The sequence below is a fragment of the Tachysurus fulvidraco genome, chromosome 10 (assembly GCF_022655615.1).
Source record: "Tachysurus fulvidraco isolate hzauxx_2018 chromosome 10, HZAU_PFXX_2.0, whole genome shotgun sequence".
Classification (NCBI taxonomy): domain Eukaryota; kingdom Metazoa; phylum Chordata; class Actinopteri; order Siluriformes; family Bagridae; genus Tachysurus; species Tachysurus fulvidraco.
In genome coordinates, this window is record NC_062527.1 from 13,015,992 (window position 1) to 13,034,326 (window position 18,335).

The 18,335-nt window shown below is 37.5% G+C and overlaps 1 protein-coding gene and 1 long non-coding RNA gene across 2 annotated transcripts; one reads left to right on the forward strand and one right to left on the reverse strand.

Moving 5' to 3' along the window:
- Positions 1 to 1,256: 1,256 nt before the first annotated feature.
- On the reverse strand, positions 1,257 to 16,582 carry LOC113660059 (immunoglobulin superfamily member 22). The gene is made up of 22 exons (XM_027173284.2): positions 16,438 to 16,582; positions 15,015 to 15,149; positions 13,342 to 13,478; positions 11,366 to 11,465; positions 11,248 to 11,284; positions 10,652 to 10,820; positions 9,348 to 9,461; positions 8,444 to 8,606; positions 7,930 to 8,205; positions 7,372 to 7,656; positions 6,756 to 6,880; positions 6,530 to 6,671; positions 5,829 to 6,125; positions 5,289 to 5,591; positions 5,027 to 5,200; positions 4,117 to 4,245; positions 3,706 to 4,002; positions 3,406 to 3,494; positions 2,985 to 3,177; positions 2,578 to 2,877; positions 1,600 to 1,926; positions 1,257 to 1,463 (listed from the first exon to the last, which is right to left on the reverse strand). The coding sequence occupies exons 1-22, from the start codon at positions 16,574 to 16,576 to the stop codon at positions 1,396 to 1,398; spliced, it is 3,999 nt and encodes a 1,332-aa protein (XP_027029085.2). The 5' UTR covers positions 16,577 to 16,582; the 3' UTR covers positions 1,257 to 1,395.
- Positions 1,887 to 3,943, forward strand: LOC113660065. Its single transcript, XR_003444741.2, has 3 exons — positions 1,887 to 2,444; positions 2,618 to 2,735; positions 3,812 to 3,943. It is a non-coding gene; the product is annotated as an uncharacterized LOC113660065 (long non-coding RNA).
- Positions 16,583 to 18,335: the final 1,753 nt, after the last annotated feature.

Genomic DNA, 18,335 nt, shown 5'->3' on the forward strand with positions numbered 1-18,335 from the left:
ACTACTGCATACTGTTAATATACACAAATATAAACATATATTATGTATATTAGACAAACTCCAATGTGGCTAGCTAGTGAATAGTATGATGATTTGGAATATTGACTTGGTTAAGGCTTTGCGTTACTGATCAGTATGTCAGTGTTCAAGCACTAGCATCTCAAGCTGCCAATGCTGGGCCACTGAGCACGGCCTTTAATGCTATCTGCTCCAGGGGATCTGTATGATGACTAAACCCAAATTCCTAACAATCGGGGATAAATCATTTTCAGTGTTCTGTTATGTATATGTGATAAACAAAAGCTTTTTTTATGAACACTAGCACTGCTTTGCTGCTCCTGAACTCTTACCACACAGAAAGTGCTGCCCTCTTATGACCATTACATGGTATTGCTTTAAATGCTTATATCTGAAATCTTGCTCATTTTTGATTACAGGTGCATCACTACAGAATATGTCCATAATACTATACAAGACTCTTTATACTTGTTTTTGTCAGTTCTGTAATACTGAACATGCTCACAGCTTTCTAAATGAACTGGGACTGATTTAGGCCTGAGGGATTATTCACTACCTTGCCCTTAACTGGAAGCTCACCTTCTATGACCATCTTACACCCTTACTGTAGCTGTTTATTAATGTTGATCATGTGAGTTTTCCCTCTCACATGCTTGATGGAACTGTTTAACAGATTAACAGATTTTGCTGTCCAGCCCACTGCATGCAGTAAAGTCAAAGCCGAAACAGTATTTTGCATTTAATGATCTGTAACACAGGTTGTTCCGGAAAAATCAACACCATGAAAGGCATATTGCATTGCTGACATGATGCAGCTTTTATTTATTTGTAATAACAAGGCATCTGAATGCTTATGAATACATGAATTCAGAGAATATATTCAGCTTAAACCAGTTTGTGTTTAGAAGGATGATTAGTCAGGGTAAAGGTATTGCTCAGAATCATAAGTTTAGTTTGAATGTGATCAACATTGGCACTATAATCTAACCTGGTGTCAGAGATTTTATTATGCTCAAAGTCATGGTCACTGCTACACTGCCTCACAGCATTTCCATGTGTCATACACAATGGTTTGCATATTTAAAACCTTTATAGTTGCAATTAATGATGAGTGATTCTGTCTGATTGCTTCTCCAACTACAAGGCCACTGGATCGTGTATCTTGTCTGTTTTATTTTATTCTCAGTATAGTAGATAAGATATTCACCTCAGAGGAATAGTGTAATAAAATTTCATAGCATTTTGCACTCATTTTGTCTGCTAATTAAAATTTCTGCTAAAATGCTTTATAGATGAACCTCATTGTGATTTGATAATTAGTGATGCCTTTTGAAACCTTTGAGATTTGCAGATAAGTTCACTGGATTTCTGTCCTGCTTATGTAATGTGTTTTTCTTTTCCAGAATTCTGAGGCAGGCATTCCAGCAATCTATTATCATTTTTATCTGCAGCAAAAAAGAACATTTTAATTAGGATTAAAGAACACGTAAATGTTTATCATGTCCGTCACTGTAAGTCAATGAAAAACAAGCAAGCAATATAACCTGTGCACTGTAGTGGAAACTTTTGTGCCCTACTTACCAAAGACAATCAGCTTGCACTTGCATTCAGCCTTCCCCAGCTTATTCTCCACAACCAGGATGTACTCCCCACTGTCTTGAGCCGCACAGATGGGGATAGTGAGGGTGCAGACCCCATCAGAGCTACTCTGCCAGTAACGAGGACTGTCTGAGATAGCCACATCTCCCTTGTACCAGGAGACATGTGGCATGGGTGAGCCGAGGAAGGCGCAGCTCATGGTACAGTCATTTCCACGGTGCACAGAATGATCCTTCAGTGGCAGAATGAATGCAGGCTTGACCTCATGCTGTGTATGTGGGAATGTCTTCATATGCAAAGTGAAGTGTTCTGCACAGATTAGCACAAAGCGTAAAACAAAAATCATAAAAAGAAAATGCATGCTGTACATATCCTTTGACATTTGGAAAATCGAATAGTATCTATGGGACTTGTTCATGAATGTTTATGAATCCATGGAATCAGAAGAAATGGACATCTAGAGTCCCTTGATGCTAATGTAATCATCAGAAATGTCTGATAAACTAACAAACCAAATCTGATATTTGATTGTTTTACTTATTGTGCATTTTAAATAACATACTTCAGAATACGAACACAAATTTGTCTTCACGAATGAAATTAAATGTGGTGTTCACTGTGTCAGAAATTATGACACCACATGTTTACATGCAATCATCTCTTTTTAACTTCTATTTTTATTTCAATGACAGTCTTATTTAAATAAATGTATTATACTTTTAAAATGGAGTCTTCTATCATAAGGAATGAAAAAAATCTGACTTAATAGACAGCAATAACAATATCTTTTTTTTTTCAGTTTCGAGTCATCAGAATCAAGCTTTATAGTAAGAACTGAGATTTGTTAATAAGTGTTAATTAAATGTTACATGTGTTAATTAGTTGTGACTTGAGTCCTAAGTCATGACTTGTTGAGAGCTAATCTTCAGTATCTATTGCTTTAATCTTTAACTCTCTTACCATGCGCTTTCTCAATTGTAAAAGGCTCTTTTGTGTCCAGAGGGTCACTTTCACCGATGGGATTTTGAGCAACGACCCGGAAGTAGTACTTTCGACCTGGAAAGAGACCAGTGACTGTGTATTTGCTGCTGAAGATGCGCTCAGCAGCTGTGAACCAGGTAGGAGTGCTAGTGTCTCTCTTGAGGATGACGTAATGGGTGCGTTCTTCATCAGCCAGGTCAGGGCTGTGATCCCACTGCAGTGTCACAGTGCCCTGGACCTCCTCCACCAGACGCATGTTCTTAGGAGGACGAGGAACATCTAGAACACGTAACATATAACGAAAAATGTGTTGATATATTCTGAGTGGGAATATAAAAAAGTAAAAGATAGTGTGACAGTATGTCTTCTGACAGAAAATATAATACCAATGACATGGACAGTGATGTCATAGTGCACTTCCCCACAGTCATTGCGGAGGTTGATGCGGTAGGTTCCAGTGTCAGAACGCTGGCAAGTGCTTATCAGGAACTGAGAAAAGTTTTTTCCCTTTGTAATGACCTCTCGACCATTAGTCACGATGCCATCTTTAAGCCAGGTAACTTCTGGACATGGAGAACCCTAAAAATACAGGAAACAATTTACAAAGCAACATGTTGGTATACTTTACAGTCAGTACTTACTGAAACCAGTTTTATCATTTTGTTTAATTAATGTAGCCAGCCTGAGAAGAGTTCATGCTTGGGTAAAAGTGCCCTTTTAGTGAAACCTGACCCGACATTATTAAACACTTTGACATTTTAAAAAGTGGCCACTGTTGCTCATGGTTAACAGAATCGAAACACTTACAGTAAAGGAAACAGGAATACACAATGCACATCCAGCACGCACCACCACCTGATTCTTAATCTTGGCCTGGAGATCAAACTTTGGGACTTCTGTACAGGATTAGATGTCAACAATAACGAAAGATTATTACAAAACAATAGAGCATTAACTGAAATATCTTGATGTAACCTATTGAACGCTGGCTCACCAGTGTAATAATCTGAGATTACTTACTGCTATATTATATTTAATAACCTAGATAAATCAGAACCTGAAAAATGTCACAAGGTGTGACTTTATTCATTGTAATGAATATATTACCTGGAGGTGGCATAGCCAGAACTCCTTGTTCAAGTTCTACAAGTTTTCCAATGCCACCCTTATTAACAGCTCTGATACGGAAGAAGTACTTCATCTTCTCTTGCAGGCAGCCAACACTGTAGGAGTTGCCGGTGATGGGAATTTTGGTGCACTTTGTCCATTCCTTTGCATGTTCAGAACGAACTTCAAGGATGTAGCCAGAGGGATCATCTCCTGCCTTGGGGGGACACCAAGCCAGTGAGATTGAGGTGGTGGAGGAGTCTGTTACGTGAAGGTTTCTAACAAGGCCAGGGGCACCTGGAGAGAAGGGGAAATGGCAACAAGATGGACAGAAATAATGATATATAGTCGATTTATTAGAATGTTGTTGTATCACTGCTGATATATTAATGAGAGCACAGTAAGGCTCACATATAGGGTCTTTTGCCAGTACTGGGTTTGAAGCTGCGCTGGGAATTCCTTCTCCAGCTCTGTTAACAGCAGTTACTCTGAACTCATAGTCCATATCTTCTACTAAACCACCTACAGCACACTTTGTGTCTGGGACAAAACAAAAAAGCATGCGTTATGGGCATGATAATACTTCCACAACACATCTTATATACTGTATATTTATTTGGGCATATTCTCTTTGGCCACAATTTTTATGTAAGCCAGTGTTCACATCCTTATTTTACCTTTATTGATATTAGTTGTTAGTTATTCAGTATATGACTACATTGACTATACTTGACTTTAGCTGTTTTGTAAGAAAAGTTGTATCAATACGTAACAAGAATCTTGTCTTAGTTTTGATAATTAATTGCAAATGTTAACACTATTGTTGTACTACCGAGAGAAACTTTACAAAACAAAATTTAGTAGAGTGTTACTGTCAGGACTCAGCCCGGACTTTGGCCACGTGCATGTGTTTATGTTTTGTGTTCACGTGTCTGCCCCGCCCTTCTCTTCCCGCCGGCCTCTGCACACCTGTCCCTTGTGTGTCTGATTAATTATTTGTCTATTTAACTGTACCGCATTGCCTTGTGCAGCGCGTAATCTACTGTTGTCTTGTCCTGTCTCTAGTCCGTGTCATGTTCAGTGGTCTTTTGTTATTAAATCCTGTTTATTTTGCCATCCTGCGTTTGGGTCTGGTTTGTCCCATGTTCGTGACAGTTACATCTGTCAAGAATATATTTGACATGAAAATGACTTGCAGTTAGTATAAATATAAAGAACAGTTGATTGTCTGGGTGAAAATTTGTTAGGGGTATTTTTTCTGGGGTTAAAAATTGGTTTTAGTTTAGGGTCCGCAAAAGTTCAGAAACAGCACTGCCTTTACCGTGGATTAATTCCTTAAAGACAGACACCCACATGCTGCTTCCTTTTTTTCTCCTCTCTACTATGTAACCCAGAACAGGAGCACCGCCGTTTTGCACTGGAGTAACCCACGTCACCATGACTGCGTCTTTAGTCACATCAGTTATCTGGGGTTGAGGAGCTATACCGGGAGGCTCTAAGCAGCAGAAAAACATGGTTTCTAATTGGTTTTAGAACTATAAAAATTGGTTTTAGAAATTGTACTGTTGTAATTATGCACTCACCAATAGGCTCTCCGGCATAGACCTGCTCAGTTTCTAAAGGGTCACTCAAACCCTGAGGGTTGAGTGCTCTGATCCGGTATTCATATGACTTCCCCTCCTCAACCTTGTCATTACAGAAGGTGGTGGTGTCTCCGTCCACCTCTCCCACCTTGATCCAGGCCTTTTTTCCAGCCATGCGCCTCTCTATAACATAGCTGGTCACCTTCTGCCCTCCATTATCTCGTGGTGCTTTCCACTTCATGGTTATGCACTTGCTGCTACACTCTGTAAAATCCACTTTACCCTGAGGGGGTTTAGGACGGTCTAAAAAACAAGAGAAGGACATCTCTAGAATTTGACTGAATTAGGTGATCTGAAACACTGCAATGACAATGTCATTTTGCAAGTTCAACTGTTATTTATAGTGTTTATGAAAACTAATGAGCAATTACTAAAGTAAGAAATGGAAATAAATTATATAATTATATACACAACTTTAATAGAACACCTTAACAGATCATTGTTATACTTTGTATAGCTTAAATGCCGAGCATTTCTCACCAATTACACTGAGCTGAACGGTGGCAGTAGCTGAGCCGCAGTCACTTTTAAGTTTAACCATTACACTGCCACTATCTTCTCTAACACATTTACTGAGTATCAGAGTGCTGGAGTCTCCGCTGCGTTCGACCACCGTCCGGCTGTCATCCACCAGCTCCAACCCATCCTTATACCATGTCACCTTTGGGGTAGGTTTGCCCTTGAAAGGGATCCTGACAATGGCTGACTCACCAGCTTTCACTGTCACCAGCTGGCTAGATAGCATTTCCAGCAGGGTGGGATCAATAACAGGAGGATCTACAGAGACAATTTTACTCAGCTCAGATTCACATGTAATATAGCACTGCATTGATTTCATTGATAAACAAAGACCTCAGTCATGGATCACATAACAAACTGTTGAGGTGGGCTGTAATCGATATGACATTGATCAGAGCCCATAAAGGATAAGGAACACCAACATTATAAAACCAAAGGAAAATACAGTATATAACAGTAGTACTACTACTACTACTACTACTACTACTACTACTACTACTTCTACTACTACTACTACTACTAATAATAATAATAACAATAATAAACAAAGTATTTATTATTGTTATTATTATTATTATTATTATTATTATTATTATTATTATTATTATTATTATTATTATTATTATGTATATACAGCAAATCTTTCCTAAATTTTGTACCACCTGCTATACGGAGAATTGCCTCACTCTCTGCTCCTTTGGCTCTGAAAGTGTATTTGCCCTCATGTTCATCCCGTATGTTACTGAACACCAGCTTATGAACTGCCCCCTGCTTTATCACCTGCAGCCCACTTAGTTCTGTAACCTGCAAGTAAAAACACACACGTTGACATTTCTCATTCAGTAATGCTTACTGAACAGAATGGTTAGATTAGCAAAAGCCTTATACCTCTTTACCATCTTTAAACCAGACACCATCTACTTTCTCATCGTCCAAAACAACACAAAGTTCTGCAGCTGAGCCTGTGGGACACTGGACATCTGACATTCCACTTTTCAAAATGGCAAATCTCTCTGCAAATATTTATAATCACATTAGAAAAAGGACATGATATATAAATGGTGTATAATCACCATGGTTGCATGTAAAAATAAGTCAATATCTATTTAATATCAAGATCCATGCAAATCAAGCCATTTATCCATCCATCCACCCATCTATTCATTCACTTGCTCATGCATCTATTCATCCATAGGTCTATCAAGAACAATCAATCCATGGATCAAGCCATTAATAAATATGTCAATAAAATATTTATCTATACATTAATGACCTGACCTGACAATACATCTATGATATTTCTGTGATATATCTTTGATATCTCCATCCATCCATCCATCCATCCATCCATCCATCCATCCATCCATCCATCCATCCATTAATTAATTATCCAGTCTGTCAGTTCACATACCTACCTCCAGGCCAATGTTATTATATTGTATTTACAAGCATGTAGACATAGATGTGTGCACAGCATATAATCCCATCAGATATGGCTACTTACCTTCCACCTTGAGGTTTGAGGAGCTGACATACTCATGGGTATCATTATCCTGTGTGCACACTATGGTGTAATCTCCACTGTCTGACAGCTCGCAGTCTTCGAGGATAAGCTCAGCTCTTTTCCCTTCCCTCATGAAGATATATCGTCGGTTGTAAGTGATGTCTATTCCATCCTTTAACCACCTCACGTGAACGTCCTTGGAGCTCATCTCAGTCTCCAGCCTGGCTTTTCCCTTTTCCTTTACACGTACATTCTTTAGATGGCTCGCAAACTTAATAGGAATTCCTGATCAGGAGAAAAAACTTATCAGAGACTCACTCAAGAAAGACCTATGGAGTTTTAGATAAATTTTCTGATGATGATTTTAATGTTAATTGTTAAAAGTCAGTGGCTATCATGGTACACTGACAAACATGAAATATTTTAAGTAATATTGTGTCTTTATAGGTTTTAATTGCTTATTAAAAAGTTCATATGTCATGAAAATGATAAATATTGCATTTAATAAAAAAAGTTATTTGTAGTTATTGTATTTTAAAAATATTCGAAATCTCTTACGTTCAATAAACAGAGAGGCTGTAGTGGTCAAATCACCGATACTGATGGTATAGTCTCCAGTATCACTGGGTCGCACATCCTTGATTTTTAAAGTGTATGTGAGGCCATCATCAGACACACAGACATCAAACTTCTCATCTCGCTTGAGCTCTTTCCCTTTAAACTGCCATACCAGAGGGCTGTCAGACTTCTTAGAGAGCCGCAACTCCAACACAGCAGTCTGTCTCTCCATCACCTGCAGCGGCTTCAGATCTGATAGAAACTTCAATGGCTCATCTACCATTAGTGCATAGAGAAATAAAAAAGATAGATAGAAAGAAAGGGTGATCAGACGCTGGCATCTTGTCAAAATGTAGTGTTTTCAGGCTGTGCACTGTCTTTTGAACTTTTGTGTGTGTCAGAGAGAGCAAATAAGATGAAGAAGCTTGAGTATGTGTACATATATATATATTAAACATTGCTTTTGTTTGTTGAAAAGAGACAAATACAGACAATGTGAAGTGAGGACACTTGCCTGTGACAGTGAGCTTAGCAGACAAGATCTTTTCTCCAACTTTTAAAGTGTACGTGCCAGAGTCGGCCATACAAACACTGGTGATGCACAGCAGGTGTTTAGTACCCAGCTGTTTAACTTCATACTTCCCAAGAGAGTACCTGATCCGCAGCAACTCGTTGTCCTGAATAACAAATTGTTAGATATGCACATCGGACACACACACACACACACACACACACACACACACACACACACACACACACACACACACACACACACACACACACACACACACACACATTTACACATACACACACCTTGAGTCCACACAAACACACTGACAGATTACATTAACCCTTTAAAATGACAGTTAACAGCAATAAAAAGATTATTGGAGTACATTTATAGGAATTATTTCTCAATTGTAGATTATATAATCAAGTGGAGAAACTGCAGATTATAAATTCTGATTTAATTCCATCTTTTCCATAAAAAAAGAGAGGCAAAATCAACACGTGTGTCTTTTTTGTATAGAAAACAAACAGGGAAACAACAGAAACACAGAGAATCCTAGAGGTTTTCTTTTAGTGAGTGCCCTCAGGGTATGTAAACTTTTGCTCTTAACCATATATAAATACCTCAAATATGTTTGTTGTTCAAATTTTTATTAAGGTCAAATAATGTTTATTATATATAGTTTTAAGCGATATCAATTATAACATGCTACAGTGTATAAAATGCTTTTGTTACAGTATTGATTTTTGGCTGTGTTGGATCGAGTAAGATAGGAAATTTGTACAAATACATTATGTCATATTTAAGCATAGATGTTAGTTGAAGCTTTACATATCTGTCTCTATCTCAGGACTTAAACAGGGTGATAAACAAATTTCAGAAAGATTGTAGATACATGTAGGTTTACCTGAAACCATAACATCTTCATATTTGGATCTTTCAACTCCAAAATTGTGTCAAATGTAACACTGGAGCCAATCTTCGCAGTCACGTCTTCTAACGGCTTCAATACTTTAACCATCTGTTAACAGACTGTGATCAGTGTGTGCAAACTTTACTAAAGAGAAAATTAAAACACAGCTTCAAGAAATGGCACATTCAAACTTGGTATACATCTTAAATACTCGCAAGTGTGATTTTCACAAAATAGCCTCGGACCAATCATAACTGATATTAAAGGATGACGTGGTACCTGTTGACATTTACCCAGAAAACCTCAGCATTAAGCTTGTTATCTTTTTAATTGAACTGTACTGAACTGAACTGAACTGTACTGAATTGAATTGTACTGAACTGAACTGTACTGAATTGTACTAATCTGAAAACATAGTTACTCCGTCCAGGGTGTATCCTGCCTTGATGCCCAATGACGTCTGAGATAGGCACAGGCTCCCCGTGACCCGAGAAGTTCGGATAAGCGGTAGAAGATGAACAATGAAAACATAGTTTTGTTATAGTAGATTTGGCCAGGTCTGGCTAATGATAAATCACTGGAAAATGTGATACTGAACTGTGATAAAAATGAGCTGGTTTAGATGAACTATTAGAAAGTATTGGTACCATTATGGGGGGCCCGGTGGCTTAGTGGTTAGCACGTTTGCCTCACACCTCCAGTGTTGGGGGTTTGATTCCCGCCTCCGCCTTGTGTTTGTGGAGTTTGCATGTTCTCCCTGTGCCTCGGGGTTTTCCTCCGGGTACTCCGGTTTCCTCCCCCGGTCCAAAGACATGCATGGTAGGTTGATTGGCATCTCTGGAAAAATTGTCAGTAGTGTGTGAGTGAATGAGAGTGTGTGTGTGCCCTGCGATGGGTTGGCACTCTGTCCAGGGTGTATCCTGCCTTGATACCCGATGACACCTGAGATAGGCACAGGCTCCCCGTGACCCGAGAAGTTCGGATAAGCGGTAGAAAATGAATGAATGAATGAATGAATGGTACAGTACCATTATCCTCTGAAAGACTTATGAATGTATTAAAGTATTAAAGGTTTTTGTAAACGCTACATACATGTATACATGTCTTTTTTGTAGCTGAGGATAAAGGTGTACCTATAGATGTTCCTAGGCCAGTCTCAGTATTTTTGTGCATTAAAATTATATTAAACAACTTTTGTTATCGTACACATACAATTTTTAGTGATTCGAAATGAATGCTATCTAAAATGAACTGTATTTATGACTATCTCTGCTGTTTCTCTTCCACTTGATACCCACTTCCACATCCACGTTTTTCTTCATCTCCTTGAGTTTTTTGAGGATGCCTCTGAAGTCAGTGAAGCCGTATTCCGCGCAGATGCGCTCGTAGTCCCTCTTATCAGCTCCAGACAGAATCTTCAGCATCTCTTCTTCAGTTGGAGGCTTCTTCTTTCTCTTCTCTACACTCCTGCATCATATAATTACTGATTTCAAACCCTCAGGCAAAACATACAGCATTTTCCACCTAGCAGAGATTTGCCAGAATGTGTATTCAGTAAAACAGATGGCAGAAGATAACACATGCATGTCTTTATTAATAATGCTGTGTTTGAATGTCTGACAAAACTGTAACGAACAGAATATGGCTGAACTTGTGGATTGAGTCAGGGTTAGGGTTAGAGAATGAGTCTTAATTCAAACTATGCAAGCAGTATGTATTTTTTCCTTTGAAATAATGTGCAAATATGAAATAGGACATTAATTATAAATAAAGAAACAACAACAACAACAACAACAACAACAACAATAATAATAATAATAATAATAATAATAATAATAATAATAATAATAATAATAATAATAATAATCTGGCAAATCTATATATTTGTTTTTACCGTTTCTTCAGCGTTTTCTTAAAGTCCAGTGCAGGATCTAAGAAAAGACATTAAAAACAAGTATGTAAATCATGTAAAATCCTGTGTTTCATGTAATAAATCTGAATCACAGACTTACTCTCAGTAACAGTAAGTGAGATGGAGGAAATAGCATCCCCATGGTGGTTAGATGCGATGCACTTGTACACATCAGCATCCTCCAGAGTTAGGTCTTTAATCTAATATAGGTATAAAATGACATAAAATGAGGGAAACAATTATACACGAAAGGCTTAATGACCTCTGACGAGAGACGGACACCATGAACAGGGATAATAGCTGCAGTACTCCTCATGGCCAACAGGGAGCAGCTTGGCATCTGTGGATTAATTTAGCTCTACTGGAGCTTTTCTCAGTCATAAAACAGATGGTGGAAGACAATGAATATGTCAGCATGTACATCTTAATTACTTCCTAATGGCAAATTAAGCTTCTCTTAAAGCACAAGACTGGAAATAGCACACAATACAAAGTCTACTCATTAACTTCTTTAAATGTTTATTAACCATGCTTTCTTGATAAATGCAAGTGCTGTTTAGACAGAGAGAGAGCAGAGCTAATGACACTGACACACGTGTACTGAAAAAATGCACACATAACATGCATTTCAGCATGTTATCCCATGAAATGACTCAAATTCACAAGTATCATTTATATAAAATTGTCATTTGTGAAATTGTGCCAAATTCAAACAATGAATTTTACATGTGAATCAGTCAGAGCAAAAAGGAAATTTATTTAGGGCAGGCAATATTATAAAGTCAGTTCCAACCATTGATTATAAATAATGGAGTCTATCACTTGTCCATTGAGAGAAGACGCTACTGCTTCATGGAAATGGCATTCTTAAAGCTATCATAGCATCTGCAGTCCTAAAGCTAGCTACCATAGCAAATCTGTTCATATGAATCACAGTCCAAAGCCACCATTATTGTACCTCTAATTTAATTAAAAAAAAAAATACTCATCTGACTTGTAAAAGATGTAATTATCTATAGGATGAAATCTATAGTTTTTGCAGTAATTGGAAGTGGAGTGCTGTGTTTAACATTTAGTAAGTAAAGAAAAAAAATAATGGGAAATATTTATATAGTAATTAATAAAAAATATTTGTATAGTAATTAATAAAAAAAAATCTGACTTGTAAAAGTGGTAACTGTCTATAGGGGAGAAGGTTTTGAAGTAATTGGAAGTGGAGTGCTGTGTTCAACATTTAGTAAATAAGGAATAAAAATAATGGGGAAAAATGTATATAGGCATTTAATAAATAGTGGGAAGGTGTGAAGTGCCCTAATGCACACCAGTTACTATATAAACACTAACCTTTTAAAAAGTGTCCATTAATATAAACCTGTGATCAGCCAGAACTAGTATCAGAGCTGCTGTTATAGTAAATTTAACACCTTCTGACCAATCAAAATCAAGAATTCAACGACACTGAGGTATAATATCAGAACTGTGAATTAGATGCTGAAAGTCCTGCTAAGGTAACTGGTTCGTATGGGATTTCCTCCTGTCACCTGATCTACACAATTCCTTATCTTAATCTCTAAATACAAAGGAAAGAAAGTGCCATGTAGAAAGTGATCAGGTTCCTCATATTATCCCATGGGAGAACCTTTCTTTAGGGTATTGTGCTCTATAGAGATTGCACAACAAAACATATGTCGACCCAAATACGGTCTTTTTCACTGCAGCTGGGAGTCTTGTCTTATTCATGCCTAACTCATTTTTCACTGCAACTTGATTAATTTTCTTTGATGTGGTAAAAGACATCTCACTATATTAATAAACCATATTTCTTTGGTCTACTATGAGTTTATCAGGGACATGCTGACATTTTCGATATAAAGAACTTTATCACCGCATCATTATACGTTACTTGATGTACTGCATCTTTCACTCCTTCAGAATTCTTAAAATATCACTGACGGAAATGCCACTGCCATGGTTTCTACACATAATAAACCCTGATCCAATCATTTTCCCATGTGCATCCATAACTACAGAACAGATTCAAAAGCCTTATATAAATCAAGCTGACTTGTCCCTCACCTTTAATACATGATGCATACCGATGTCATCATAGAAAGTCTTGGCACCCTTGGTCAGTTCCATGCCGCTTTCTCTGGCCCAGGTCACATAAGGAGCTGGGTTGCCAGACACTTTTGCTCTGAAAACAGCATTAGCCCCTGTAAAATCATATTAAGTCAGATTATTAATGAAAAGTTGATTAGAAATCCTGTTTTGTCATGCACAGAACTACATCTAAATGTAAAGGATTTGGCCATAAGTAATATAATTCACCTTAAAAAATGTAAGACATGGCTGTGGCTTTGATGCTTGCAGTACAGTATATCTGTGTTCTTGTTCCATATCATGACATGTCACTGTGTTCTGATGGACTTAACCATGTATAATTCAGGTGCACATTTCTTACTCACATTGTGTGTGTGTGTGTGTGTGTGTGTGTGTGTGTGTGTGTGTGTGTGTGTGTGTGTGTGTGTGTGTGTGTGTGTGTGTGTGTGTGTGTGTGTGTGTGTGTGTATGTATGTGTGTGTGTGTGTGTGTGTGTGATACTATTAAACTATTGAAAGAAATGAAACTAAACAAACTTACAAACTAGTACTGTATTTAGCGGATAAATACTAAACTTAATTTTTTTGTTTATTGCATAAATATAATATATAATAATAATTGTTTTATGTTAAAGTTAAATTAAATAATATTCACTAGAAGAATAACAACACAAAAAAACACATCCAGCTAAACTATTTAGACAAACATCATCAAATAAAAGTCTTCACTATCTAAAGACATGCATACTTTGTACAAAGGCACATTAGCCTATTGACCAACACACCAAAATATATTTTGCTTATTTGAATATTATATAATATAATAGAAGTTATAGCCGTAAGTATGGAGTATTATAAGCAAACACAAGCTGAATATCAGTCCGGGTTATGAGTAAGTGTTTGGAATGTTTTTATACCATAGTTAGCCATGTTGTGCTGTTTTTGTCATGTGTAATATTTCTCATCATTCCTGTGTAATGTGTTTATGTAGGATGGAGCAACTGCTGTTATTTAAGAAAGAGTTTAATTTGAATAAACAGTTTAAGGTGTTACTATTTGTGATTGTAAAACCTGATGTACATGACTGATTGGTATAAGCTGTCACGATATTAGATTTGTTAGGAATTTAGAAATTCAGGGAAAAAAACTCTTTTTTTACATTTATTAATAGGACTTCTCAACTGTGAGGGCAAACAGTTAAATAGTTTCACTGCTGATGTTGAAGCTGCTTATTCACTTAGTTTTATGTTTATATATATTGAGGAATAATTGACCATCTATCCACTCTATCCCTTGACCACTCTATCCCATGGAGTCTGTATGGTTTACAGGGTGGGAAACACCCTACTGTGGTGCCAACACATCATGTCAGGGCTCAATCTAGCACACTCAGACACCCATACACAAAGTACAGACAATATAAAGATGTCATTCAGTCTACAATGCATGTCTTTGGACTGCTGGATGAAACCCAAATACCTGGATGAAACCAATGAAGGGAGAAATTCAACATAGAGTGGAAGCAAGAAACAAACACCCAACATGTTATTGGGTTATTTAGCCCCCATAAGTAAACTATAAGTAAACTAAGTATTATATCATAATAAAAGTGGTATTATAACAGTGATGTGAGCTGTGAGGTCATCTCACCTTCCTGAGCTGTAATAGGGCGAGGTTTCTCCTCAAACTCAGGAATACTCTCTCCTGGAGGAATTTCAGAGCTCTTCTGAACCTGATTGAATGACTCCATCACAGCTGAGGTCTTACGCTGCACTGCTGACTGCTCTGCAAGACAAAAATATAAGTTTCTTATAGCCCACACTTACACAGCACAGCATACATACATAGATACAGGCATTAAATATAGACACGCATACAACCATTAATTTAATACTTAACCATCATTGTCCACAAAGATATAAGCCATTGTAATTTACACATCTAATAAGTACAGATGAATATAGTAAGTAAAAATAAAATCCATAGCTGCATGTTCATTCTCATTATAATTATCCCACTCAATGAATCATTGAAGACTGAGGCAAAGCAGAGCTTATGAACATCTGCCATGTTTATGTAAAAAATAGTTAACGAAGAAAATCAAATTAATCAGAAAGATCAACAAACAACAATCAAGAAATCAAAAAATCAACATCATTCACTAGTGTAGCCCAAGTCTGGAGTCTCTGCCACTGAGAGATAGTGTTTGTAGTATTTTCTCTAAGAATAAAAGCTTTTAAGGACCATAACCATCATACAAAGTTTGATGTTTTTCTGTTTGTTTCTGGCTTCAATATAATGAAGCTTCTAGTCCATGTCATTTTTGTAAAAAGCTACTGGTAATGTACATTTGGATCGGTTGGCATTTGTTAGTTTTATACTGTATATAGTCTTACTTGTAAGTAAAAAAAATTATTTTAAGCTTTAATGTGATGGTATATTATTTGAATCCTCCAGCTTGATATGATTCTCAGACATTAAGTAAATCTTGACTCAGATATTTATGACTTAAGGCTATAGTGTTTTACACAGTGAGATTTCAGCAGTCTTTTAAGATTCTAACTTGTCATACTGTATGAGATGAACCCAATAAAATATACATTTCCATAAAAAATAATTACAAATAACTTACAAATTACTTCGTTCTTATTACAACTTACATACTCTTTATCCTGATTGAGTAGTTGCAAATACAGATTGGATGGAACACAGGTCCATCGCAGGGCAACATACACACACTTTCACACACTCATTCAAAAATAGGGGCAATTTAGAATCATCACACAGACACTGAAATAACATACACACAAACAATAGCCCAAGCTTAGGATAAAACCTGTGAGCATGGAGAACATGATTACAGCCTACTGCAATTCATTTAAGGTAACCAGAGATCTCCACCCTCCACACCCACCCAGCATCTTAATCAGGACTTGGGTATAACCTGATTATCAGCTTAGGGACTTTAGACTTAACTTGGGTGTGAATAACAAATTTATCTTTCTCCTAAACTGCATATGATATAAGATTTGTCTTGGTCCTGGTGGTATTAGATCTGATATTTTGGTCTTACCCTCGATCACTTTGGAGGCTTGATTGACCTTGCGTAGATGCATGGAACTGATGGAATAAGAGCTGCTGGAGGAGGACATGTGAAACTCTGAGCTTTTTTCTTTTCTGCTTCCACTGGACTGGATCTCCTCAGTAGACATGTCGGATTCTGTCTTAATGAACTGTGAGATGAAGAGCATAAGAAAATAAACAGTGGAGATTTGAGGTAATGGGAAATCATGAAACAAATGTTTGGTAAAATACGAGCAACAGATAGAAATGATAGATGGTGTAGCTGTAGATGGTAGCACTTAAAAACGATAAACATGGCTTTGGACTGAAAGTGACGTGACATACGGCTAAGTATGGTGAACCATACTCAGAATTTGTTCTCTGCGTTTAACCCATCCAAAGTGCACACACACAGCAGTGAACACACACACACCGTGTACACACACCCGGAGCAGTGGGCAGCCATTTATGCTGCGGCGCCCGGGGAGCAGTTGGAGGGTTCGGTGCCTTGCTCAAGGGCACCTCAGTCGTGGCCGGCCCGAGACTCGAACCCACAACCTTAGGGTTAGGAGTCAGACTCTCTAACTATTAGGCCATGACTTCCCCCACTGTGGGGGTGATTGATATAAACAGATTTGCTCTGCTAGCTTTAGGACTGCAGCTGCTATGATAGCTTTTTCTTCTGGACAAGTGATAGACTTTATGTTAAAATTTATATGAATTTCCTGTAGCAATTTTTGATTATTTAGTACACAGTTCTAAAAGGGAAATTATTTATAATCACGGTCTCCAGTGTCAGATGAGGTTCCAATTCAAGATTTCTTCCTCATTTCATCTCAGGGACTTTTTCCTCACCACCATCGCCTCTGGCTTGATCATTAGGGATACATTTATACATTTACAATTTACTGGAAATTTATATTGTAGTAAAGCTGCTTTGTTATGAAGTCCATTGTTAAATGCCCTAAACGAATAAAATGAACCTGAAATAAATTGAAATGAACTGGAGGCATGAAAGACGACTGAAAGGTCAAATAATCTTATAAACCAATAGCTGTTAGATATGTATTCAAAAAGGGAAAATGGAAAGAGAAGTGTGCTATTGTCAAGGCCCAGGTGACATTTTCCCACTGTTCTTTTTTTTTTTTTTAATCTTTAGCTTTGTTTCTGACCCGCTTTGAGAAGAGGTTCCCTTTTCACTACGGTATCAAAGAGAACAATGCAGAGAGAAGAAAAATTGGGAGCAGCACCTTATTCTCAGTGAAAGCTGTGAAAAGCTTTCACTGTTATTGTAAAAGTGGATTGTGTTCATGAGCGCAAGTCATTTCACTGGCTGACTCTTTCTGCCTGTCTCACTCTAGCTAAGGCTCACTGGCAGTGGACAGATTTCTGCACAGCCAGTGGACAAATAACCAATTGTGGAAGACAACCTCATCTTTCTTATGAATCATGGTTCAAGTCTACTTCGCTGTATCCTGCATCAACTCCTTCAGCTCAAGACTGAGGCACAGACATGGCACAGAACTATTTTTTAACCTTATGTAAGCCTTTTATGTAAGTCCCCCACCCATTCCTTTTTCCATCCAGTTTGATCACATGCCAATTCCCACCCGCCAGCCAGCTCTCATATGACATCTACCAACAGGGAAGTTGAAAGCTAATATGGAAGGTTTGTTCTCTGAGACATGCATTAACAGGGAAGCATAACACTCAGATTAAAAGCCTATCTACCTTCTTCTACATACATGAGCTCACACATGCATGTCTGTAATTGCCTGTTGTCATTTACAGGGGAGAGAGTGATGTGTTCTCTCTTCCAGCAAAAGAGCATGGAAAATTTGCTCTCTAGGTCTCCTGGCTGCAGATAAGATAAGATAAGATAAGATAAGATAAGATAAGATAAGATAA

Excerpts from the sequence above, each read along its gene's own strand:
- LOC113660059 (XM_027173284.2), bottom strand. The coding sequence starts at position 16,576 with ATGTCTACTGAGGAGATCCAGTCCAGTGGAAGCAGAAAAGAAAAAAGC. Across the intron at positions 9,462-10,651 it reads AGAAAAACGTGGATGTGGAA|ATGGTTAAAGTATTGAAGCC; the intron begins GTGGGTATCAAG and ends GTCTGTTAACAG. Across the intron at positions 6,881-7,371 it reads CTCAAACCTCAAGGTGGAAG|AGAGATTTGCCATTTTGAAA; the intron begins GTAAGTAGCCAT and ends AAATATTTGCAG.